Genomic DNA, 25,129 nt, shown 5'->3' on the forward strand with positions numbered 1-25,129 from the left:
TAGTGCTGGGATTAAAGGCGTGCGCCACCAACGCCGGCTGAAAGTAAACCATTTAAGTGACTTGGTATAGAGTCGAGTTTTGGGGAACCAAGAGTTCATCTTCAGGGAAGTAACCAGAATGCTAGAAAGGATCAGTTGAAACCGGTGGATAACCCAGTTGCGTTTCACATAAAGATATACGGAGAATACTGCTGATTGTGATTCCCGCTCAAATTTTAGTTATATAATTTGCACATAGTCATATGTATAATTCAGTGGTTTGAGGTGAATCCAGTATAGCCTTGTAAAACAGTAATTCTGGCATTGGGAGAGAGAAGTTCAGAATTGAAAGTTGAAGTCCAGCCTGGGCTCCACAGTGAGGTGCTGTCTCACACTCAACAAAGAGGTCAACACTGGGGTGCAGGCCTGGCATTTCAGTACCCATAACCACTATCTAATTTCAACATACTTTTATTATTTCAAAGAGCTCACCTACCCATCTGCCCAGTGTCACTATAGGGAAAAGGGCTAGTCGAAGAAACACACCCTGAGCAGAGCCAAAGAAACACACTTTGGCCCTGCAACCAGAACCAAAGAAATGCACCCTGGCCCTGAAACCAGTGCCAAAGAAACACACTTTGACCCTAGAATCTGAGTCAGTGAAAGAAATACACCCTGGGCCCAAAATTAGAGCCAAAAGGACCAGTGAAAGAAACATACTTTGACCCTGAAACCAGAGCCAAATCTGACCCTGAGCCTGAGCAGAAAACCAATCTGAGCTCTGGGATTGAAATCTGACCAATCCCCACCATGGAAATCTCCCTGGAACAACCCCCCCCCCCTTCCCAGAAGCCCTATATAAACCCTGTGCCTGTTCAGCTTCTGGCTCTCCTGCAGCTGTACTCTGCCATCCTAGCAGAGATAGCCACTCTCTTGGATTCCTCCCTCCCAATAAATCTCTTGAATGAGGTTTGGGTGTGACCTTGTTTTGCTGGGGTGGAGAGAAGTAACAACTTTTTGCCAGAGCCAGAGCAGAGCTGTTAAACTAGAGAAGCCCTCCCCTGCCAGAGCAGAACTGTAAGCTGCCAACCTTACTGTGACCTGTAGTATTCCTTGGCTCCCGATCGTCAGAGTCCCTGCCCATCTGAGCTATAACATGAAGTATGCTCATAGCTCATACTGTCAACCTTTAATCCAGTTTTAGGTACTTGCCTTTTCTGAATGTATATAGTATGAATTAATGCTCACAGTGTGCTCTCTTAAGTCTGACTTTAACTTACTAGGCTTTGGGTTTTATCTTAAGACAGGGTTTCCCTACATTGCTTTGTCTGGCCTGTAACTTACTATATAGACCACAGGATCTTTTTTATTTCTTTTCAGATTTTTTATTTGAATTAGAAACAAGAGTGTTTTACATGTCAGTCCCAGTTCCCTTCTCCCTCCTGTCCTCCCCTACCACCCACCCAACTAAAACCCTACCTATCACATATCCTTTCTTCTATTCTTCCCCTGACTCAACCTTTCTGCTCCCTCAAGATCTCTGCATCAATTCTCTTCTTCCCTTCTCATTCTCCGTAGCTCCCTCCTCCCTCTTTCCGTGCTCTCAATTTGCTTAGGGGATCTTGACCCTTTCCCCTTCTCCAGGGGGCCATGTATGTCTCTCTTAGGGTCCTCCTTGTTTACTAGCTTCTCTGGCAGTGTGGATTGTAGACTGATAATCCTTTACTCTATGTTTAAAATCCATATATGAGTGAGCACATATCATGTTTGTCTTTTTGTGATTGGGTTACCTCGCTCAGAATGGTTTCTTCCAGTTCCATCCATTTTCCTGCAAATTTCAAGATTCCATTGTTTTTTTTCACTGAGTAGTACTGCATTGTGTAAACGTACTACATTTTCTCTATCCATTCTTTGGTTGAAGGGCATCTAAGCTGCTTCCACTTTCTGGTTATTACAAATAGTGCTGCTATGAACATCGTTGAACAGATGTCCTTGTTGTATGAATGTGCTTCTTTTGGGTATATGCCTAGGAGTGGAATTGATGGATCTTGTGGTAGACTGATTCCCATTTTCTTGAGGAGTCACCATACTGATTTCCAAAGTGGCTATACAGGTTGGCACTCCCATCAGCAGTGGAGAAGTGTTCCCCTTTCTCCACATCCTCTCCAGGATAAACTGTCATTGGTGTTTTTGATTTTGGCCATTCTGACAGAAGTAAGATGGTATCTCAGAGTTGTTTTGATTTGCATTTCCCTGATGGCTAAGGCTGTTGAACACTTTCTTATGTGTTTTTCAACCATTTAAGATTCCTCTATTGAGAATTGTCTATTTAGTTCTATACCACACTTTTTAATTGGATTGTTTGGTGTTTTGGAGACTAGCTTCTTGAGTTCTTTGTATATTTTGGAGATCAGCCCTCTGTCAGATGTGGGGTTAGTGAATATCTTTTCCCAGTCTGTGGGCTATCGTTTTGTCTTGCTGACTGTATCCTTTGCCTGACAGAAGCTTCTCAGTTTCAGGAGGTCCCATTTATCAATTGTTGATCTCAGTGTCTGTGCTACTGGTGTAATGTTCAGGAAGTGGTCTCCTGTACCAATTAATTCAAAGGTATTTCCCACTTTGTCTTCTAATAGGGTTAGTGTGGCTGGGTTTATGTTGAGGTCATTGATCCATTTTGACTTAAGTTTTGTGCCTGGCAATAGGCTTGGGTCTATCTGCAGTCTTCTACATGTCCCCATCCAGTTATGCCAGCACCATTTGTTGAAGATGTTCTCTTTGTTCCAGAGTATAAATTTGGATTGTCAAAAATCAGGTGTTCGTAGGTGTGTGGGTTAATATCGGTTTTCAACTCTATTCCATTGGTCTACCTATCTATTTTTGTGCCAATACCAAGCTGTTTGCAGGACTATAGCTCTGTAATAGAGCTTGAAGTCGGGATGGTGATGCCTCCAGAAGTTCCTTTATTGTACAGGGTTGTTTTTGCTATCCTGATAGACCACAGGATCTTGAATCCACAGTTGAATTCTTCCAGTTTCTACTTTTTGAGTGTCAAGATTATGGGCATTTGCCACCATACCTGGCCTAATTTACCAGTTTTTCTACTTTTGTTTTTGGTTTGAGGCAGAGTTTCTCTATTTAGTTCTGGTTGTTCTGAAATTATCTCTGTAGACCAGGCCGGCCTCGAACTCAGAGACCTACTTGTCTCTGCCTCTCAAGTGCTGGGATTAAAGGCATGAGCCACCACTGCCCAGCACCTAACTTACTGTATTAAGGTCTGAGCTTTTATGTGTTCTGTTTTGGTGAGGAGGATCGTGAAATGCAGCCAAAGCTGCCATAGAGGTATTGCCCGTGCTGATATGAAACTTGCCATGCTGCCTTTCTTTATGGACAGTCAAGATTAAATGTATATCCTGCTAGGCATGTCCTGCCACTCCAGTAAATGGATCTTTTTGCATATTGGGATAAATGATGGCAGGTGGTGCTGATACCCTGGCTTCTACCTCTTCTACCTCTCCCCGGGTCCTGGGAAACCTAGTCCAGTACCTGCTCCCTTCTCTGGCTCTGTGGTTTCTCAACACCGGCCTCTCACTCCTTGCCAGCCCTCTCCTTGGCCTGTAACTTCTCCTTAGGGAAACTTTCCTGGTCGCTGGGTGGGCGGCTCTAATCCTGCCCAGGATAGATCTTCCCTGGGCTACCTTCCCTCGCCCTGGGATCCATCTTTGACAGGTGATCACTCCTCACTAACAGCTGTCAAAGGTTGCATGGCTGCATCTTGTATCCGTTAGGTAGCTGCATAAGGAATCTGCCTGCAGAAACCATGTGGAACGGGGGCCACCCGGAGCTGGGCCAACAGCAGCTCCATGACTATAGTTTCAACTGCTAAGACTCCTTCTAAAGCGTTCCCGTTCCCTATATCAGCAAGCGCCTCCTGCCTGTTTTCTCTTCTTTCCATTTCTGCTCCCCTCCCTTTGCTCCCTTTCCCAATAAACTCCATGTGATTTGTTAAGTTTGGTGGATCATGTTTCATTGCCTGAAGCTGCAGCAAAGAACAACAGGTGGTAGGGTGGCTTCTAAATACCTTCAGGTTAAGGGCTGGCTGGTCCTATCTGGGCTGTTACTAGGCTCAAACTCCTGCACTGAATTCCAGAAACAACTTGGAGCTTTCAACCTCACTTTGATTTACCATCATGAATGGTAAAAGGACTGGAGCTGCATGTGGCCAGTTACTTAACCACCCATGCTTAATAATGAAGCAGGTATAAAAGCCCCAGGACAGGACTTTGTGAGTTTGTCTTGATCATGTGGAGGCTCTGGGGGGATGGCTTTGAAAGAAGATGCAACACCCACTTGGCTCTAAGCAGTCTCTCCATCTGGCTGTTTCCAAAGAGGATCAGCTAAAGGTTATCCTCAGTAGACAAGTTTAAGGTCAGACAGGACTATATAAGGCACTACCTCAAAATAAATAAGCAAAAATTTCTAGTAAACAAACTTTCCCAGGTGCTTTTCCTAAATTCTATGAACCATTTTTAACAGCAAGTGGTTAAAAGTGAGGAGAGGATTGTGGGAACACGCAGTTTGTCGCCAAGTGGTAAATTGTGGGTAACTTGGGGAACTCACTACTTGAGATTAGCATGTAGAGATGGGACAACCCCACAGGACTGAGCCCTTTAACCTGCAAGAGCTGACAGGTCCAGGTTGACAGAGTCAGAAGTGAATTAAGATGGAGGACACTGCATAGGTGTCTTCTAAGGAACTGATCTGTAATAGAAACTCCATGTATCTGACTTAAAAGTAAAGTCCTGCCAGGCGTTGGTGGCGCACACCTTTAATCCCAGCACTCAGGAGGCAGAAGGAGGTGGATCTCTGTGAGTTCGAGGCCAGCCTGGTCCACAGAGTGAGTGCGAGGACAGCCTCCAAAATAATAGAGAAACCCTGTCTCAAAAAACCAAAACCAAAACACACAACAAAATAACCCTGGCTGGGCTGGGGAGATGGATTGGTGGGTATAGGTGCTTCTTGGCAAGCCTAGCAATCTGAGGTCAGCAGTTAGGAGTGCTTGCTGCTCTCCCAGAGAACCTGAGTTTGGTTCCCAGCACTGAGAGCACATTGGGTGTTGTCCCCAAGCACACTGCATGTTTGTGCTTCTTTTGAGACCCCACTATGTCTCTCTGCCTGGCACAGAACTTGTTACATAGACCAGGCTGGCAATGAATTCAGAGATGTGCCTGCCTAGAGCAGGAGTTATATAGGCATTTGTGAACTGCCTGATGTGTATGCTGGGAACTGAATTTGGATCCTCTGCAAGAGCACTATGCACTCTTAAGCCGAGTCAACTCTCCAGACCATGGATTTTTTGTTGTTTTTTGTTTTTGAGACAGGGTTTCTCTGTGTAACACCTGGCTGTCCTGGAACCTGTTTTGTAGATCAGGCTGGCCTCAAAACGTCAGAGACCGCTTGCCTCTCTCTGCCTTCCAAGTGCAGGGATTAAAAGTGTGCACTACCACCACCCAGCCAGACCGTGTTGTTTAATAGGCATTTATAATACCTGCCCATCTTCCTTGTCCAGGTATCTTTTCGTTTGAGTGGGTGCTGAGCATCAAACCCAGAGGCTAAGTAATCAATCACTCTACCACTGAGTTATACCTCCTGGCAAGGGGCCATTTTTTTTATCATAATATTGCTAGTATCACACGTGACATTATTTCTTGAAGGACTGAAAGGAAAAAATCAAGATCAGCTGGGCATGGTGGCAATTCTTGAATCCCAGCACTCAGGAGACAGAAGCAGATAGGTCACTATTGGTTTGATGTCTGCCTAGTTCCTATTCTGACACCCAATCTGAAACCAAACTGAAAAACACCTCAAGGTCTCTTTTCCAGGAAGTAGTTTTGCTGAACCTCTGCCTAACAGCAGTCCAGGGCAGCACTGGTTTCAGAATCCAACCTATTGTCTTGTTGCTTCTGCCCTTCATAGCTTCTATGTGCAAGATGACTTTCAAATACAAGAACACTAGCTACAATCGGAAGGCTGGAGAATTTAGGGCTAGTCTGGGTTACATAGCAAAACTTTGTCTCAGAAAACAAAAGGAGGGCTGGAGAGAAGGCTCAGCGGTTAAGAGTACTGGCTGCTCTTCCAGAGGTCCTGAGTTCAATTCCCAACAACCACATGATGGCTCACAACCATCTACAATGAGATCTGGTGCCCTCTTCTGGCCTTCAGGGACACATGCAGGCAGAACATGTATATAGCGTATGTATGTATGTATGTATACTTTTTTCTTCTCCCCTGAAATCAGGGTTTCTCTGTAGCTTTGAAGCCTGTCTAGTAGAGGAGAATGACAAGCGATGGTTCAGCAGTTAAGAGGACTTACTGCTCTTGAGGAGGGCTGGGCTTTGATTCCTAGCACCCACATGGCTCATGACCATCTAGTTCTAGCAACAAAAATTGTTCTGGCCTCCTCGGGAGCAGGTCAGATTGTGGTGAACACACTACACACTCACACAGACATATAAACACTTTTAAATGGGGGCTGTATGTAGGTAGACAGAGGGCTGTGAGATGACCTAGCAGGGAAAGCATTAGCTGTACTGGACTGATGACCTGAGTTTGATTCCCAGAACCCAAAGACAGGTAGGAGAGAACTTGGTGCCAACAGAGGCCAGAAGCAGGCATCAGATCTCCCAGAACTGAAGCCACAGATGGCTGTGAGCTGCCATATATGCACTGGGAATCACACCCAGGTCCTCTGGAAGAGAAGCCAGTGCCCTTAACTATCTCTCTAGTCCCTTAAGTAATAGTTTTAAAAATTGAATTCCTGTCTGATCCTGCATGATTCTAGTATACTAAAATGTATTATAACTGAAAGTATGTACACTGCCAACAGTAACAACAGAATGGTGAACCAACTGCAAGCTACACAGCAATTATTGTAGATAAGACTTTTTTTTTTTTTTTTTAAGTTCATGACTGGCTGTTTTGAGAAATATCTCCACCCTGAATTCCCATGGAAACAGAACTGCCCATCTCAGCAGGGACATCTCCAAGAGGACCAGGGTCCCCTGCTTCCAGGTACTGCACTCTCTCCTGCTCGTGTGTCTGCTCTGTGCTGCCTTTCATTTGGGCCTCTTGGTCTTCCAACTCCACGGCTTTCTCGGGGGCTGGCGCTACAGCTTCATCTTCATTTTCATGCAGAAAGCTGCAAATCATGTTGGGTCTATAGGAGAAATCATTATCCTTCATTTGTAGCCATTCTACACCATCTAATTGGGCAGGAGGTAAGAAACAGAAATTTCAGTTAAGTGTATGTTTTTTCTTGACTGACAACAAATGGGGCGCAGATGAAGAGCTGTTACACAGGGCTGGTGGGGATGTAAATCTGTACAACCACTATAGAAATCAGTATGACAATGCCTTAAAGAGAAGAGGGCCACCCAATGATCTAGCTGGACCACTCCTAAACACCCATAGGAGTATGTGTGTTGCACATCTATGTTTATGGCTGCAGTATTCACAAAAGGCATAAACAAATGTAGTGAGGACACAGCTTTGCACGCCTCAAGTTCATGCTGAAGTATCTTTCCTTCGGGCGGAGCACCTCTAACTATTTTATTTCACACTGTCTTCACACAGCTACACTGACTGACTGGCAAGCCTGTCCTCCTGTGTCCACCTCCCCAGGCCACTGCAAGGGTGCTGAGGATTGAGCTTTGCCTACTGAGCCATTACCCAGCACCAGAAAAGGAGAGGCAGTGCCCGCCTGTAATCCCAGCACTAAGGAGGTGGCTATAAGAGATCCTGTCTTTAAAAAAAAGTGGTACATATAGTAAATACACAATATATGACGCAATTTTATCACCTCTTTTATGTTTGTTTTTCGAGACAGGGTTTCTCTGTATTGCTTTGGAGCCTATCCTGGAACTCCCTCTGTAGACCAGGCTGACCTCGAACTCACAGAGATCCGCCTACCTCTGTCTCCAGAGTGCTGGGATTAAAGGTGTGCACCACCAACGAACGGCCACAATGTAATTTTATTTAGCTTATAAGTAAGAATTAAATTAACATATGCAGGAAAATGGATGCAACCAGAACTCACTGTTAAGCAAAATAGGCTGGATGAGAAAGACAGGTACTGCATGCTTTCCCTCATATGTGGAATCCAAATTTAAATGTGTATGTAGGATATGTATGTAGAAAGGGAATGGTGAGGGAGGCATAAACTGAGAGTCAGGGAGGACATCAGAAGGCAGCGGGAATCTGTGGCATGAAAGCAAAAGGAAGAACTCTGACGCTGGCCTGATCTTCCACATTCTAGGATTGTACCTAAGAACCACACACCCAGTATAGTGCTCAATTTTAATATACTCTCGTTTATTAATATAGTTATCTCTATAAAGTCTAGGGACTATCCTGATAGCAAGCCTACACTAAGATCACCTACTTTCTGGGAAAGGTAGACAGAGAAAGCCCGCTAGAAAAAGATGACATATAGCCCCCAAAGGAGTAAGAGATCTGGACCCTCCTCCGGTAAACTAAGTCCATGTAGAAATACATGGATTAGTAGTTATGGGTTAATAATTAAGACAGAGCTAGCCAATAAGAAGCACCTACCTTCGGCTAACAGTTTTATAATATAGCGTCCATGTGCTTATGTGGGGCTAAAAGAGGGCAGTGGGACAAGAAAACTCCACAACGTATGTATGTATGTACGTATGTATGTACGTATGTATGTACGTATATATGTATGTATGTATGTATGTATGTACGTACGTACGTACGTACGTATGTATGTATGTATGTATGTACATACATATGTGTGTGTGGGGGGGTGGGACTCAGGACTTTTTTTGTTTTTGTGACAGAGTGTTTGAGCTCCTATCTTCCTTCTACTTGCCAAGTAGTTGAATCTGGCCTTGAACTCCTGGTCTTCAGCTACCTTCCCCAACCTCCAAAGCACTGGGATTACAAGCATATGCCACCATCTGGCTAGCACTAGGCACTGATCCAAGGGTGTCACAAATGCTAGGCAAATGTTCTCAACCACTTAGCTTCATTCCCAGCCCAAGAGCACCCATCTTCAAAGAATAGAGTGAACGAACCTATGTTTTCTTCGCCTTCCTTCTTTTCTGTCAGAAGAGTCCTTGTCATGCTGAGTTTCTTCATTGTGTGGCATTTGTATTTCAGCACTGTTTTGTCAGTCCCTTCCGGATCCACTAGGATATAAAGTGATCTTATTATACTGCTTCATGCCATCAAATCAAGTACTCAAGTTGAGGGAGTCTGTCTCAACTACTTCCTATAGAAACAGCACAGGAAGTTCACATTGTAATTTATCATTCCTGTCCCACATGCAAAGGAATGATAGATGACATTGTCACGTGAAGGAACAATAGACTCAGACACATACAGCTTCAAGGACAGAAACATAAAAACAAAGAGAATAAAGCAACAGCAGGGTAGACTCAAGCCCTAACATGGGAAGTAGGGGTCAGGAGTTGGCCTGTAGGGCAATATGTCTACAATTCCATCATCCAAATGAAGGACCAGAATCAAATGCCCTACTTGAAGCTAGAGGCTTGAGCGGGGATGCTCCCAATTAGAAAAGCCTGTGATAAAACCTGCTGTGATTGCTGCCTAGAACTACAACTTTTAAAATATGGACCCAGACAAATAGATAATGAGACTCTGAACCAAAGATGGGGAATGCCAGAAATGTCCGCAAACTACTCTGCCAAGTGTGAACTCTTGGTACATGTCAAGAGAGAATGACATCTATTCATCTGAACCCTATGGAGTCCAGCTATTGTTAATATTTAAACTTAAGACTGTCACGTGGGGGGCTGGAGAGACGGCTCAGCAGTTAAAAGCACTGACTGTTCTTCCAGAGGTCCTGAGTTCAATTCCCGGCAACCACATGGTGGCTCACAACCACCTTAAATGAGATCTGGTGCCCTCTGCTGGCATGCAGGCAGAAGACTATACGTAATAAATAAATAAAATCTTAAAAAAAAAAAGACTGTCACGTGGTTCAAGCTGTTCAAGTTGAAGATTGCATACATTCCATTTTTATTCTCCCCCACCTCTCCTTTTATGTTTATTTTTTAAGGTTGGATACTTGTGGCTAAGGCCTCATACATGGTAAGCAAATGTTCTTGAGGAAAGGTACAACCCCACTCTCTTACTAAGTCTATTTCTTTCCCTAGCTCTTCAACCTAGTTCTAGATATAAAGTTTGGAGACAGCTTTACCTATACTTACAAAGACACACATAAAAAATGTATGGTAGCAGTTTTATGGCAAGGTATTCAGTTCAGTTAAGAACATTAAGACAGGGCTGTAGTGATGGCTCAGCGGTTAAGAGCACTGACTGTTCTTCCAGAGGCCCTGAGTTCAATTCCCAGTAACCACATGGTGGCTCACAACCACCTTGGATGAGATCTGGTGCTCTCTGCTGGCATGCAGGCAGAAGACTGTATACATAATGAATAAATAAAATCTTAAAAAAAAAAAAAAGAACATTAAGACAGCCATTGTTGGACAGCAAAATGCTCAGAAGGCTGAGACAGGAGCATCACAAGTCTGAGATCAGGCAAGGAGGGGATGTGCATAGCTCCTTAGCATATGCAAAGCTGTAGTTCAATCCCCAACATCACCAAGAGAAAATGGATGTAAGCCCTGAAGCCAAGCTACATTCAAACCCTGGCCCTGCCACTCACTCCTATGTGAGTCAGAGAGTGTCAGTGACCCCTGTGCTTCCTCTAACTCTGAACAAACATGAAAGTGGGACCTATCCTGGCACATGGAGGCTAAGACAATAGCAGAATTTAAGTCCAGCCTGGGATACACAGAGAATTCCAAGCCACCCTGTTCAATGGCTACTTACAAACATACAAAAAGTGTCTTGAATACTGAACTGTGGTAAGGATTAAATGATTAAATGACTGTATCCTTTAGAACATTACCTAACATATAGAAGATGACAAATAGTAGCTATCTGCTGTGTGTGGTGGCTCAAACCTTTAATCCTAGCACTCAGGAGGCAGATGGAGGAAGATCCCTGAGTTCAAGGCCAGCCTGGTCTACAAAACAGAGTTCCAGGACAGCCAGGACTACACAAAAGAACCCTGTCTCAGAAAACCAAAACAAAGCTGGGCGTTGGTGGCGCACCCCTTTAATCCCAGCACTTGGGAGGCAGAGGCAGGCAGAGCGAGTGCCAGGATCGGCTCCAAAGCTACACAGAGGAAAAAAAAAAAAAAGAAAAGAAAAGAAAAGAAAACCAAAACAAGCCAGCCGGTGCTGGAGCACACCTTTAATTCCAGCACACTCTTTAGATAGAGGCAGGCAGATCTCTGAGTGAGAGGCCAGCATGGTCTACAGAGTGAGTTCTAGGACAGCCAGGGCTACACAGATAAACCCTGTCTCAAGAAAAACAAATTAAAAAAGAAAAAAAAAAATAGTAACTATTAACTATTGGTGGATTTTATACAGTTGAACTGAATATCGGCTTATACTCAGATAGGAACAAACTACAGAATATACTAGTCTCCAAATGGAGTTCTATACAACAGGAAAATAAACTTGCACTATATATTATCAGGTGTGAACCTCAAAATATAGCTAAAGAAAAAACTACAGAATATCTTGTATGGTATGTTACAATTTATATAGGCTTCTTGGTTTCTGTTTTGTTTGGCAGTATTAGTGACTAAATTCATGCAGTTAGGCAAGAATCTACCACAAAGCTAAACCCCAGCCTCAAGTCTGAAAATTCATATATATGTAATATAAACTGAGGTACAGGAAAGAGAAACACCAAATTCAAAGCAGTGATTATTTCTAGAGACAAAGCTAGGAACTGAGCACATGGGGGCTCGCTCCTATGAGGTACTAGGAACTGAACACAAATTCCCCACAGGGGATACCAGCACCCTATCATTAAGCTGGAACTTTCTGATTCTGAGGCAGAATCTTGCTGTGTAGCTCAGTAAAGCCTTGAACTCACAGTCCTCCTGCCTTGGCCTCCTGAATAGCTGGGATCATAAGCCTGTGCCACCAGACCCAGCTCCTATAACACTCTAAACTATATTCCAAGTCAACTGACAAGATGAGAGGAGTTGATACAATTTCAGTGGGTACATGATACTTAGCTGGGGTTTTTTTATTACATTTTTTATGTATTAGTATGTGCACAGGAGTGCACACAGCGAGTCAGTATTTTCCTTCTACTGTGTGGGCCCCAGGGATTGAACTCATGCTATCAGGCACTTTACCCACTAAGCCACCTCATCAGCCTGAGGTAGTATTTATTTTTATTATTAGTGTTTTGAGACAGAGTCTCAAATGCAGGCTGATCTGAATCCATTCTGTAAACCAGGCTGCCCTCGAATTCAGAGATCCACCAGTCTCTACCTTTTAACTACTGGAATAAAGGTGTGCACCACCATGCCCAGCCTGAGATATTCAATTTTAATATTTATTACACATAATGTTTTTTTGTTTGTTTGTTTATTTGTTTTTGTTTTTCAAGACAGGATTTCTCTGTGTAGCTTTGGAGCCTATCTGGGCACTCGCTCTGGAGACCAGGCTGGCCTCGAACTCACAGTGATCTGCCTGCCTCTGTCTCCCTAGTGCTGGGATTAAAGGCATGCGCCACCACTGCCCAGCACATAATGTATTTTTAAAAGAAATGTTTATGTATATGTGTGTCTGCATATGGGAATGTGCCCTCCCAGGCCAATCTCCTGGAACTGGTATTGCAGCCCTTGTGAACCAACATGAGTACTGGGAACTGAACTCAGGTCCTCTACAAGAACAGGACATGTTTTTATCTGCTGAGTCATCTCTCCAGCCCCCTATAGTTACTATTATAAGGACTCAGGCATTAGGCTGGCCTGTTCCTGTCACCTGGCAGAATGTACTCAGGCAGTACAACCAGGGTTCCATGGTTGCATACTCTGCAAGCAGGTGCAAAGGACCCCTTTAAAAGACAGACCCCGCCCACGTACGGTCTCTTTCCCTTTTTCTTTCCCGCTGTTCCCTTGGTGAAGACAGGACTTTTCCCTCTTCTCTTCTGTCCTCTTTGCCTCTGTGTACCTTTACCTCTTTTCTCTTTCCTTCCCCCATCCTTCCCTTTCTAATAAACTAATAAAACTTCTCACTTAAGTTCTGTCTGCCTGGCATGTTTGTCCCCCGCCTGTGTCACCCTCGACTGCCATGGAATCCACCAAGGTTCCCACGCACTTTATCATAACAACTATACATTGTGTATCTGAAGCAGGCACAGTGGTGTACAGAGGCTATAATCCCAGCAATAAAGGGGCATGAGGATTGTGAGTGCAAAGGCAACCTGAGCCACAGCTGACCTGATATTAAGCAACAATAAGACAAAATTTAAAAAAAGAAAAGCAAAACACACAGTAAGTTTGAAATAATCTGTAGAAAAAGCTAGTCTAGCATAGCAACAACTTACCACGTTCAACACCTTCTTCAAATATAACACAGGTCCCAAGAGTATCTGCAGGAAAATGTGAAGGCAAATTAGGAAAGAGCAGAGATACTCTGAAAGCCATATGAAAAGGAGCTTTTGTGTCTGGCACTCTCCTACCTTCATATTCCCCAGCAAACACATAGCTGTCTACTTGCAGGATGGGCTTCTCTGTGTCAATTCCCTACAACAGATCAAAGGGCATAAAATACTATCATTAGAAAATGCCCTCAGCAGGGCAGTGGTGGGGGCATGCCTTTAATCCCAGCATGTGGAAAGCAAGGAAGCAGGCCATCTATGAGTTTGATACCAATTTAGTCTACATAGAAGATAGGGGCTAGCCCAGGCTACACATGAGACCCTGTCTCAAAAAAACAAAACAAAAACCAAACCAAACCAAACCAAAAACCCTTAAGGGCCATCAAGATCACTTAGCAGGTAGGGATGCTTGCTGTCAAACCTGATGACCTGAGTTCAATCCCTGGAACCTACACAGTGGAAGCAGATAAACTGACTCCTACAGCTTGTCCTCTGACCTCTTGGAACACCATGAAGCCAACAGCCTGGCAAAAGGCCGATCCTGTCCTCTGCCATTGGCTACCATGAATCCATCTCATCAGTGCTATCTCCTCTCCTCAACCTAAATATTCTTCCTTCAGTTAAAGCTTATGCCTGAAAGTTTGTGTTTCTCACCTCAGATGTCTTTGTTACCACAGGGATAGAGGCTCCTACTGGCCTTACCAGTTTCTTAGAGGGGAACTTCCCCTCTCCTCCAGGTTAGCGTTTTCTGAGAACTTCTGGTAAATTCTTTCACCTTCTTCCCTTCCCATGACAACATACACTCCCAATATACTCTAATTAGGTGGCACCACACACTGTCCCAACTCCATTTTGTCCTTCTCTGGCTCTACCCTGGCCTCTTTAACTTTTCTCCTCCTCCTAAGTCATTCATTTTCTTCTGCAGTTATCTGGGATTGATCAATAAACAGCTTTATGACAAGGGACCTGAGCTAACCCCAAACAACATAAACCTTGAAAGACCACTCACTCACCAAATGAGGGGAATTACCCATGACAGTATGCAAAGGTAGACCCAAAAGCAGGAACGGTAATCTTACAGCAACCATATTGTACCACCCCCACTTCAGGTGACAGTGATGACAACTTCTCTAGAACCTTTCCAGAAAAAGAAAGTGGTGATCAACTGGACCACAGGCCTGGCCAAGGTCACCTGTTCTACCTCTCCATTTCCCTTTACTACGTACATTCAAAGTTCTTGTCTTTCCAACCTGACCACAATGGTTAAATCTCTCTTCACAACTCTCATCTCTGTTTGGTTTTGGTTTTACAGGTTTGTTTGTTTGTTTGTTTTGGGGAGGTTGGTGTCTGAGACAGGGTTTCTATGTTTCCCTGGCTGTCCTGTGTTTTTGTTTTGTTTGACTTTTTGTTTGTTTTGTTTTTTTGAGACAGGGGTTCTCTATGGCTTTGGAGGCTGTCCTGGAACTAGCTCTTGTAGACCAGGCTGGTCTGGAACTCACAGAGATCCACCTGCCTCTGCAGTGCTGGGATTAAAGGTATGTGCTACACCACCCGGCTTGTTGCATTTGTTTTGGGACAGGATCTCTCTATATAGACCTGTCTATTCTAGAACTTGCTATGTAGACCACATAACTCATCTCTTATTGGCATGTTGTGGTAGGTGGCAGAAAGTAGCTGGTTGAAATTTTTGGATCCAGGGATATTGCCAAAAAAACTCTGATAACAATAGCTTCAAGCCTGCAGTGGTGGATCACACCTTTAATCCCAGCACTCGGGAGGCAGAGGCAGGCAGATCAGTGAGTTTGAGACCAGCCTGGTCTACAAGAGCTAGCTAGTTCTAGGACAGCCTCCAAAGCCACAGAGAAACCCTGTCTCAAAAAAAAAAAAAAAACAACAAAAAAAAAAAACAACAGCTTCATCTTTAATTTGTGTCTTCTTTTTGTTATTGTTTGGTTTATTGGAAATTTTTTTGTTTGCTTGTTTGTTTTGTTGGTTTTTTTCTCTGTATAGCCCACACTCTCCTGGAACTCACTCTGTAGACCAGGCTGGCCTTGAACTCAGAGATCCAGCTGCTGGGATTAAAGGCATGAGCTACCACTACCCAGCTTCTTTAGGTTTTTGTTTTTGTTTTTTGTTTTTTCGAGGATTCCTGCAGCTCAAGCTGGCCTAGAATTTACTTTGTCATTAAGGATGACATAGAACTTGTGATCTGCCTGCCTTAGGCTCTCCAGTGCTGGCATTATGAGGTGTACCCAGACAGTCTGCTCTGACAATGTTCCTTGTAGTCTGATGAGTGAGGCATGTGTGAGCAATGAAGATACACCAAAGACTGTCTTATAGTGATGGGCAGACCCTTGAGTGAAGCATGCCATGTGGATGCCGGGCAACTGGCATGGCACCGCTATCTATATGTCCACACTTAGACCAGAGTCTGGGTCCAAACTAGTACTCTTGACTGTGGTATCACTGGAGGATGGAACTGAGACTAAGCCTACTAGAAAGAAAACTAGAAAAACGCCGGAGCCGGGCGTTGGTGGCGCACGCCTTTAATGCCAGCACTCGGGAGACAGAGGCAAGCGGATCTCTGTGAGTTTGAGGCCAGCCTGGTCTCCAGAGCGAGTGCCAGGATAGGCTCCAAAGCTACACAGAGAAACCCTGTCTCGAAAAAACAAAAAAAAACAAACAAAAAAAAAAACAAAAAAAAAAGAAAGAAAAAAAGAAAAGAAAGGGAAAAGAAAAAGAAAAACGCCGGATAATGGTGGTGGTCGCCTTTAATCCCAGCACTCAGGAGGCAGAGGCAAGTAGATTTCTTAGTTCCGAGGCCAGCCTGGTCTACAGAGCGAGTTCCAGGAGAGCCTGGGCTACACAGAGAAACCCTGTCTTGAAAAACGAGAAAAAAAAAAAAAAAAGTAAAGAAAGAAAGAGAGGGGAAAAGAAAACCTACAACATTCCCCAAATTCTAAGACTCACCAAAATCTTGCATTTATTCTCACATTTGGAGAGAAAGTCTGAATCAATAATTCCTGACAATTCTACCAGGACAAACTGCTCCTGATGGAAGAAAGAAAAGTTAACATGGTACACTGCCAGTGAGCAAGAGAAAATAAACAGAAATGCCCCAAATCCCAATTTAACGATGCGGCCTTTGTGAAAACTTGATCTAGCTTTCTAGCTTCTGGTGGAAGCAGACTACCCGCAGAACCGCCCAGACCATCTCTGTTCTTTCTAGAATGGGTGGATGAGAAATGGGGTTCGACCTCCCCGGCTTCTCGTGCCCCAGCGTCTGAAAGCGAGTGCGCTGCCTCCGGGCCTCGTTCCCGCCATCTGCATCCTGGACTCCCTTCCCCACCCGGGACTGGCACAGCCATGACCCCCGACGCTGCGGGCTTTCGCCCCACGCTTACAACCTCCTCTATCTCCTCTTCCTCGTCCTCATCCTCCTCCTCCTCCTCCCAACTGGGATCCATTGCAGACGCCATTGCCCGAACACTCGGAGAAGCCATCACTGGCCACGCCCACCCATGGGCGCCATCTTGGATACGGGCAGCGGCGTGCTGTGTCCGGCTATTGCGATTCCAGACGCACAGACGTCACGCCCGAAAGTAAGATGGCGATGCCAGGCTTCCTCCGGAGAACCATGTCTAGGCACATTCCAAGACTAGGCACATTCCGACCTTTCGAGCTTGGGGAATTTAGGTTTATGCCCCCTTGAGAGAATGTGGCTGCCCCTCATATACACTGCATGCCGCACTTAAGACTAGAGAACCGATTCGAGCTACCTGGAATGGTTTGCCTATACCTGCCACCCTTAGCAGCTGGGGGAGGGAAGTGTAAAGCAGGATTATTAATGCAAATTCAAGACTGGCTACACAGCCTCAGGTGTATGCGTGATGAACCCAACGCTGATGTCACCGGATGTGCCCCTGGGGAGACTGGGATGGATTTAGGCAGCAAAGGCCATCGAACACCAGTCTCAAACAAGATACAACCCGAGAAGCCGCACACACCCTGTATCTTTAAACTGGACCGGAAGTGGTTTGTTAAGGCTGCTGAAGACACTAGCGCCTGATTGGCTGGTGTCCGTAATATGTAAATTAACTTAAATTTGAGTTAATTTACAATTCATAATATTTAGGATTTTTTTTCGAAGAAACACACAAACACCAGTTTGAAAATGTATGTATGTATTATTCCTTGGTTAAAAAATGTTACCAGCGTTGGGAGGGCGAATGTTATGATGTAATGTCACCATTAGTTAAAAATGAGCTGAGGGAGGTGACCTGGCAGCGGTTGTCAGCAGTTCTTTAAGACTATACTTTCAGGGATCATTTCTATAGTTCGTTACTAGAGAAGTTTCTCTGACTGTGTAGAGCACCCGAAACCACGAGGAGGAGGCGCAGCATTCTTTCCTGAGCGTGAAGCCGGCTCTTAGTGTTGCTTTCTGCAACTGCTAATTGCCATTGATGATCGTTCTTCTCTCCCCCGGGAGAGTGAGAGGGAAAGAATGCAGTCTGAGTGGTTTCTTTTTCATACCTGTAAATATTAGAAAGAATTTTTTTCTGTTGATTTTGTTGCTGTGTCGTTTGATTGCTTAGGTTCTTTCCTTTTGTTCGTGATCTTGTTTTCATCTATTTTCAGGCTAAAAGCTGTATTTTCACTGAGTGGACTTTTTCGCTGTCACCAGAGCATGGAAAATTGCCTCTGTGGGTTTAGAACTCTCAGAAGTTCTCTCTGTAGTGCTTTGATTTCTCTCTCCGTCTCCCAACCAATTAAAAACGTGTAAACTGCAGATTGTGTACTAGCACATATACCATATCTATTTTTGCTAAAGATGTCTCACGTAAACACCAGGTGTTTGCAGGTGTAATTGAAGCTACTTGAGGGCGGTGGACACCCTGAAAGGTGCTAATTAAAATAAGAGATATTAGATGATACTGGCCAAGATATTAAAAATATGCCACGGGTGGGGTTATGGCCTGTCTTCTTGCTATTAACAGCCTATATGAAGATTATATGTAGAAGAAATCTAGTAAAATGAGCTTTTAGGGTTAAAGTCTCCAGAAATGAATGTTTTTCACTTACATGAATTCTTTTAATACTTTATTTAATGTGCATTGGTGTAAGAATACCAGATCCCCTCGGAACCCACTTAACACTTAGCCATCTCTCCAGTCTCTATATTCAGTGACGAAGTGTAGCTCAAGTGGTAGAGCATTCGCCTTGTTCAGTCGCCAATGGGGCAGGGCGGGCTGGGTAAGTTAAACATCTTCAATTTTCAGCAGCATCGCAGTGAGTCCGAAGGGCTTCTTCAGATAACAAATGTGCTTTTCTACCAAGTTGCCAAGTACTGATGCTCTGGTCTAAGGAACCAAGTTGAAATACTACTCAACTAGGCCACCTGCAAGAGCCATTTGACAGCAGCTTTGTACAACAAAATACTGAGATCATGCTAAGTATTCCAGCTTGCTAGAATTAGTTGTGAAAATAAGATTTAGGGCCGGGCGTTGGTGGCACACGCCTTTAATCCCAGCACTCGGGAGGCCGACGGATCTCTGTGAGTTCGAGGCCAGCCTGGTCTCCAGAGCGAGTGCCAGGATAGGCTCCAAAGCTACACAGAGAAACCCTGTCTCGAAACCCCCCCCCCAAAAAAAAAAAGAAAAAGAAAAGGTTTAATTCTTTATTTTCGTGTTGTTATTTTTATGTGTATAGGTTTGTCCAATACACATTAAAACAAAAATAGCTGGGTATGGTGGCATCAGCCTTTAATGCCAGCATTTGGAATGAAGGGGCAGGCAGATGGATCTCTGTGCATTTGAGGCCAAACTGGTTTACATAGCGAATTATAGACCAGCCTAGGCTGGACAGTGAGATACTGTTCAAAAGAAAGAAAAAAAGGTGGAGGAGATCATAAAGTTTGTGTAACTGTTAAAGATGCCAGAATCACGAACTTTCTCTGACTCCAGTTAAGGGATGTGGCTCAGTTAGCAAAGTGCAAGGAGCAATATATAAACAGGGTGCCGTGGTGCATGCCTATGATCTCTGGAGGAAGCAGGATCACCTATGAGCCAGACAGTGGTGGGGCACACCTTTAATCCCAGCACTCAAGAGGCAGAGGCAGAGGCAGGCAGATCTCTTTGAGTCTGAGGCCAGCCTGGTCTACAAGAGCAAGTTCCAGAACAGTCAGGGCTACACAGAGATACCCTGTTTCAAGAGTGGGAGAGAAGTCATCCTTGGCTATGTAGAATGTGCTATACAAGATGCTCCCCTAAAAAAAAAAAAAAAAAAAAAAAAAAAAAAGTAGTTATTTTGGTAGAATGACTGGCATGCACAAAGCCCTGAGTTTGATTTTCAGCATTTCATAAACTGGCCAGTGTGGCACATGCCTGTAATCCTAGCACTAAGGAAGGGGTGGGGTGGGGGTGGGGGTGAGGGTGGGAGCCCACTGTGTGCTATGAGAAAGATCACCCCTGTATGATCCGGGAAGCCCCACTCCTGTCTCTCTCTTTCTGAACCCTGCCCACTCAGTCTCCGAACAAAGGCAAAGTGCCAAAAAGCCTAGTTCCTAATTCCTTGCAGCTACTGCAGCTTCCTCCACTGAAGTTGCCACCCAAGTCTCTGCCTAACGAGACTTTTGACCAGATTTGGGCACAAACCCAGCTTGTGGCTGAAACATCATCAACCCTTGTCCACAATCTATAAAAGTCTCCCTGCTTTTATTTGCAGCGGTGGCTTCTCCAGCCTTGGTCTTTGGGACTGGAGAACCTGCTGGGGAGTCACTTTGCTCAAAGGAACCTGTTGTTTCCCTTTTTCAATTTGGCTTGGTCTGGCTTACTGCATTGGTTGAGAAATCTATGTGTGAGGGGGCAAAAAACTTACTACTAACTACCACAGAGCTAGATCCCATAAGTGTATTCTTCTGCACCCTCTTCTGTTAGAGGCGCTTCTGTGGAAAATTTGAGAAATACTGAAATATTGCTTAAAAAAATAAATGATGTGGGGGCTGGAGAGATGGCTTAGCGGTTGAGAGCACTGGCTGCTCTTCCAGAGGATCTGGGTTCAATTCCCAGCACCCACAACCCACATGGTGGCTCACAATTGTCTGTAACTCCATTTCCAGGGGATATGATACTTCACATCAATGCACATAAAATAAAGTTAAATAATTTTAAAAAATAAATGCTGCTGTGTAACTGGGCCTGGAAGTGAAGGACTCAGTACTCAGAATATGGGGCAGGAGAATCCAAAGTTCGAGGTCTGTCTGGGCTACTTCAAGGTCAGCCAGGTGACTTAGTTAGACCCTGTCTCAAAATAAAAGTAAAATGAGAGATACCTCAGAGGAGGACACAGCCTAGCATGTGTGGAGACCTGGTTCAGTCATCAGAAAAAAAAAAAAAAAAGTAAATTACAGGTATTGAAATGTTTTATTTCATTTATTACCTGTGTGTATGTGCACATGCACATGTGTTTGGGAACACACCTGAAACAATTCAAATGTTGCTGTCAGAAGACAACTTTGTGGAGCAGTTTCTCCCCTACATTTACATGGATTCCAGGAGTAGACCTCAGGTCATCAGTTGTTCACAATATTGCCTTTCTAAGTAGAGGTCATGACCCCTTTGGGGACGATTATCCGGTATATTGTATATTAGATATTTACATTATATTTCATAACAGTAGCAAAATTACAGTTATAACGTAGCAACAAAATAATTTTAAGGTTGGAGGTCACCATAACTGCTATAAATGGTCACAGCATGCACACCTTTAATCTCAGCAATTGGGAGGCAGAGGCAGGCGGATCTCTGAATTTGAGGCCAGCCTGGTCTACAGAGTGAGTTCTAGGACAACTGGGGCTACACAGAGAAACCTGTCTTGAAAAACTAATGATAAAACACGCCTTTAATCTCAGCCCTCAGGAGGCAGAGGCAGGTTCCAGGCCAGCCTGGTCTACAGAGCGAGTTCCAGGACAGCCAGAGCTGTTACACAGAGAAACTCTGTCTCAAAACAAAAACAAAATAATAATAATAATAATAATAATAATAATAATAATAATAATAATAATAACTTTATTTTAAAAAGTAAACTAAGGGACCAGTAACATGGCCCGTAACAGGCTTTCTTGGACCACCAGCTCCCAAATCATGACACAGAGACTTATTAATTATGAGTGCTCAGTATTAGCTTAGTCTTGTTTCTAGCTAGCTTTTAAAATTTGGACGAACCCATTTCTATTCATCTATGTGTTACCCTGAGACAGGCCCTCTACATACTGTCTATCCTGCCTTCCTGCTTCCTCTGCCTCAGGAGGCTGGCTGTTCCCCTGCTGGCTGGCCTCCCCTTTTCTCTCTGACCACCAGCCCCGCCTATCCCTCCTCTGCCTAAGCTATTGGCTGTTCAGCATTTTATTAATCCAGTCAGGTGCCGTAGCCAGGCAAGGTGAAACAGCCACACAGAGTTAAACAAATGCAGCATGAACAAAAGCAACACACCTTTACATAGTTAAACAATCATCCTGCACCATAAGTAACCATTAGTTTGCACAGTTAAGCTAATATCCACAGCAGTGTCTCAGCAGGTGGAGGTACTTACTTATTATGCAAGCCTCGCTAACAAAGTTCGGTCCTGGAATGAAGTGGAAGCAAAGAACTGACTGACTCCACAGGATTGCCCCCCCCCCCCCCGCCTCTAGACATGTGCTGTGGCATGTGTGCCCCTTGGCACGCACAGCTTTTAAAGACTAAGAGCTCAGTGGGTAAGAGCACCAAGTTAGGTCCCGACCAGTCATACATATCCGGTGGCTCATGGCCACCTGCAGCTCCAGTTCAGTGGCTACGACACCTTCTGGGCTCCGAGGACATTTGCATGCAGAAGGTACACACAAACTCACTCAGGCACAAGGACATTTGCATGAAGAAGGTACATATAAACTCACTCAGGCACACATACACAGCTATAAATAAAAAAAATGAATATTTTATAAGTCAAATAAAATAATAAGAGCAGGCCAGGTGCTGGTGGCTCACGCCTTTAATCCCAGCAACTGGGAGGCTGAGGCAGGCAGATCTCTGTGAGTTCAAGGCCAGCCTGGTTTACAAAAGCGAGTGCCAGGATAGGCTCCAAAGCTACACAGAGAAACATTGTCTCGAAAAACCTAAATTAATAAATTAATTAATTAATAAAAGCAAAATGTGTTGCATGTTCCCCCAGTTTATTTGTATCCCATAAGCCATGAAGCATGAGAGCTGCCAGTGGAGGCCACCCCCAGTATAGTCAGGTATGGGGAGGTCCAGAGGACCCTGGGTGAGGAGGCAAAGACCAAGGAACAGAAAAGATGTGTCAGAGACATACCTACTCAAACAGTAAAGCTTGGGGACCACCTAGATGACGAGACCAATAAAAGAAGGAAGGACTCATTTCATGTTTGGACTTCGGTCTTCCCCAGGACTCAGCAGTAATATTTGGAGCTAGTTTGACCCAAGTGTGACCCCAGGATCTCCTCAAGTGAATTATGAACAAGAGTCCTCTGACAATTCAGAAGCCAGAAATGTTAGCAAAGGATCTAAGAAAGCTGACCTTACCCTAGTACCCAGAAGCTTTTTCCACTCAACCAGGATGTTGTCACAGGGGGGAGAGAGAAGGTTGAGAACAAAAGTGGAAAAGTCTTGAGGGAGGTTTAGTGTGCCTTCCCCAAGACAGGCTTCAGGCATTGCTATCAATGCAGAGTGATCCTATAGCAAAGATGAAAATATTTATTCACTTCCCAGCAACCACATGGTGGCTCACAACCATCTGTAATGAGATCTGTTGCCCTCTTCTGGCATAAAGGTGTACATGCAGATAGAACACTATACATTAAAAAAAAAAAAAAAAAATGTTTAGCCAGGCGTTGGTGGCGCATGCCTTTAATCCCAGCACTCGGGAGGCAGAGGCAGGTGGATCTCTGTGAGTTCGAGACCAGCCTGGTCTACAAGAGCTAGTTCCAGGACAGCCTCCAAAGCCACAGAGAAACCCTGTCTCAAAAAAAAAAAGAAAATATTTATTCGGACTGGCAGTGATGGAGCACGCCTGTAATCCCAGCACACGGCAGGTGGATCTCTGTGAGTTTGAAGCCAGCCTAGTCTACAGAGCGAGTTCCAGGGCTGTTACACAGAGAAACCCTGTCTCCAAAAACAAACAACCCAAACAAAAAAACAAAAAAGAAGTCTTAATGGAAATGAGTACGAGGGAAATAGTGGGCCATTTCTGCCTGTATCATGGGTGGAATCCTGAGACTGCTAGAATAGGGGAAAAATAGGACAGTCAGTTTAGACCTAAACTGTACAAGGTCCTTACCACTGATAATGCTTTGCAACATTGAGATTAAACTGTCCAGAAGTCATTACAAATAATCTCTACAGAACTTCTGTGATATTACAGTTCTTTCATTTTTCTGATACTGGGGAAACTCTTCCAAACTTGTCTGCATGGAATGTGTGAAATTTGAATGCATGTGGATGACTTCATTACATCATTGTTTAACTTGACCCAAAGAAGCAAGGGTGAGGGCTGAAGAGATGGCTCAGCAGTTAAGAGCACTAGTGGCTCTCCCATAGGTCCTGAGTTCAATTCCCACCAACCACATGGTGGCTCATAGCCATCCATAATGAGATCTGGTGCCCTGCATATGCATATACACAGGCAGAACACAGAATAGACAAATAAATAAATCCTAAAAAAACAAGGGTGAGCCTCAAGTATTGTGAGAGGCTCAAGTCTGAGATTAAATGCAGTAACTTGAAAGAATGTAAGTAAAATCTGGGGTTGTCTGGTTAGAAGGCAGTAACTGGAGTATCTTTGGATTTTCTAGCTCGCTAGAAATTTGTAATAAAGGCAACCTTGTCTTACTTGTTAGTAATAAATACACAAAATAGATTAAAAAGGGGGAAGGGAATTGAGAATCTCCAATTATGAGCCTGAGAGTCTGCTCAGATGAATGGCATTGGTAACTAACATGAGGTAGCTTGCCCTAGCTATCTGTCTAAACAGATAAAAACATGATTAACCAGGATAGTGGTTTGAAAGGGTGGTTCCCAGGGCATTGTATTCAGCATGAGCTGGGATTATGTCAAAAATGCAAATTTTCAGGCCCTACCCAAGAATACTAAATAACAGATCCTGGGAAGGCCCGAATTGTTGTCTTAAAATATCCAGGACATTTTGATGCTCAGTTAAGTTTTAAAATTGGCTCAGGCCTAGTCAGATTAATATTTTTTTCTCTGACAAGAATTTGGACTGAGACATATAAGAGTCAGTCTGCTGGCTGTGGGAAGGCTAAACATTGGCTAAAAGGAGATTATGAGTAAGCTGAACTTATGAGTAAGCCGAAGGTATGAGTAAAGGGTGCCTGGCTCATAGTCACAGAGACAGCGAGGGACAGCAACACACACCCTCATGGTGAGGAGTACTGCAGGCCTGTGGCAGTCAGGAGAAGCTCAGAAACCCACTTTGTAAATGTGCATGGAACTTGCTCATTCCCAGCCATTCCCAGCCATATTGCTGCTGTTCCTTCCTTCTGGTAATCTGATCTCATGTATGGCCTTAAAGTGCACTTTCCTTTACTGGAGGTAGCTTAAGCTAATCTATGTTCTTATGT

At 44.2% G+C, this 25,129-nt stretch overlaps 1 protein-coding gene and 1 non-coding gene across 3 annotated transcripts; one reads left to right on the forward strand and one right to left on the reverse strand.

The window, feature by feature from the left end:
* Positions 1-6,888: 6,888 nt before the first annotated feature.
* Positions 6,889-17,070, reverse strand: Gtf3c6 (general transcription factor IIIC subunit 6). 2 transcript variants are annotated; one of them, XM_027402178.2, is made up of 6 exons: positions 16,902-17,070; positions 16,468-16,548; positions 13,579-13,642; positions 13,444-13,488; positions 9,075-9,188; positions 6,889-7,238 (listed from the first exon to the last, which is right to left on the reverse strand). In XM_027402178.2, exons 1-6 carry the CDS (start codon positions 16,998-17,000, stop codon positions 6,940-6,942), a joined length of 702 nt encoding a protein of 233 aa, XP_027257979.1. In that variant the 5' UTR covers positions 17,001-17,070; the 3' UTR covers positions 6,889-6,939. The 2 variants fall into 2 exon arrangements, with proteins under 2 accessions (XP_027257979.1, XP_027257980.1); XM_027402179.2 differs by having other exon boundaries at positions 16,905-17,065.
* A 733-nt stretch (positions 17,071-17,803) lies between these two features.
* LOC113834297 lies at positions 17,804-18,017 on the forward strand. The gene has a single exon (XR_003482734.1). It is a non-coding gene; the product is annotated as a small nucleolar RNA U3 (small nucleolar RNA).
* Positions 18,018-25,129: the final 7,112 nt, after the last annotated feature.

This window comes from Cricetulus griseus, chromosome 2 (genome assembly GCF_003668045.3).
Source record: "Cricetulus griseus strain 17A/GY chromosome 2, alternate assembly CriGri-PICRH-1.0, whole genome shotgun sequence".
NCBI classification, from domain to species: Eukaryota; Metazoa; Chordata; class Mammalia; order Rodentia; family Cricetidae; genus Cricetulus; species Cricetulus griseus.

Coding starts and splice junctions, on each gene's coding strand:
- Gtf3c6 (XM_027402178.2), bottom strand. CDS start 17,000: ATGGCTTCTCCGAGTGTTCGGGCAATGGCGTCTGCAATGGATCCCAGT. Junction 9,189..13,443: donor TGAAGAAGGTGTTGAACGTG/GTAAGTTGTTGC, acceptor TTTATATCCTAG/TGGATCCGGAAGGGACTGAC. Junction 7,239..9,074: donor GGAAGGCGAAGAAAACATAG/GTTCGTTCACTC, acceptor CTGCCCAATTAG/ATGGTGTAGAATGGCTACAA.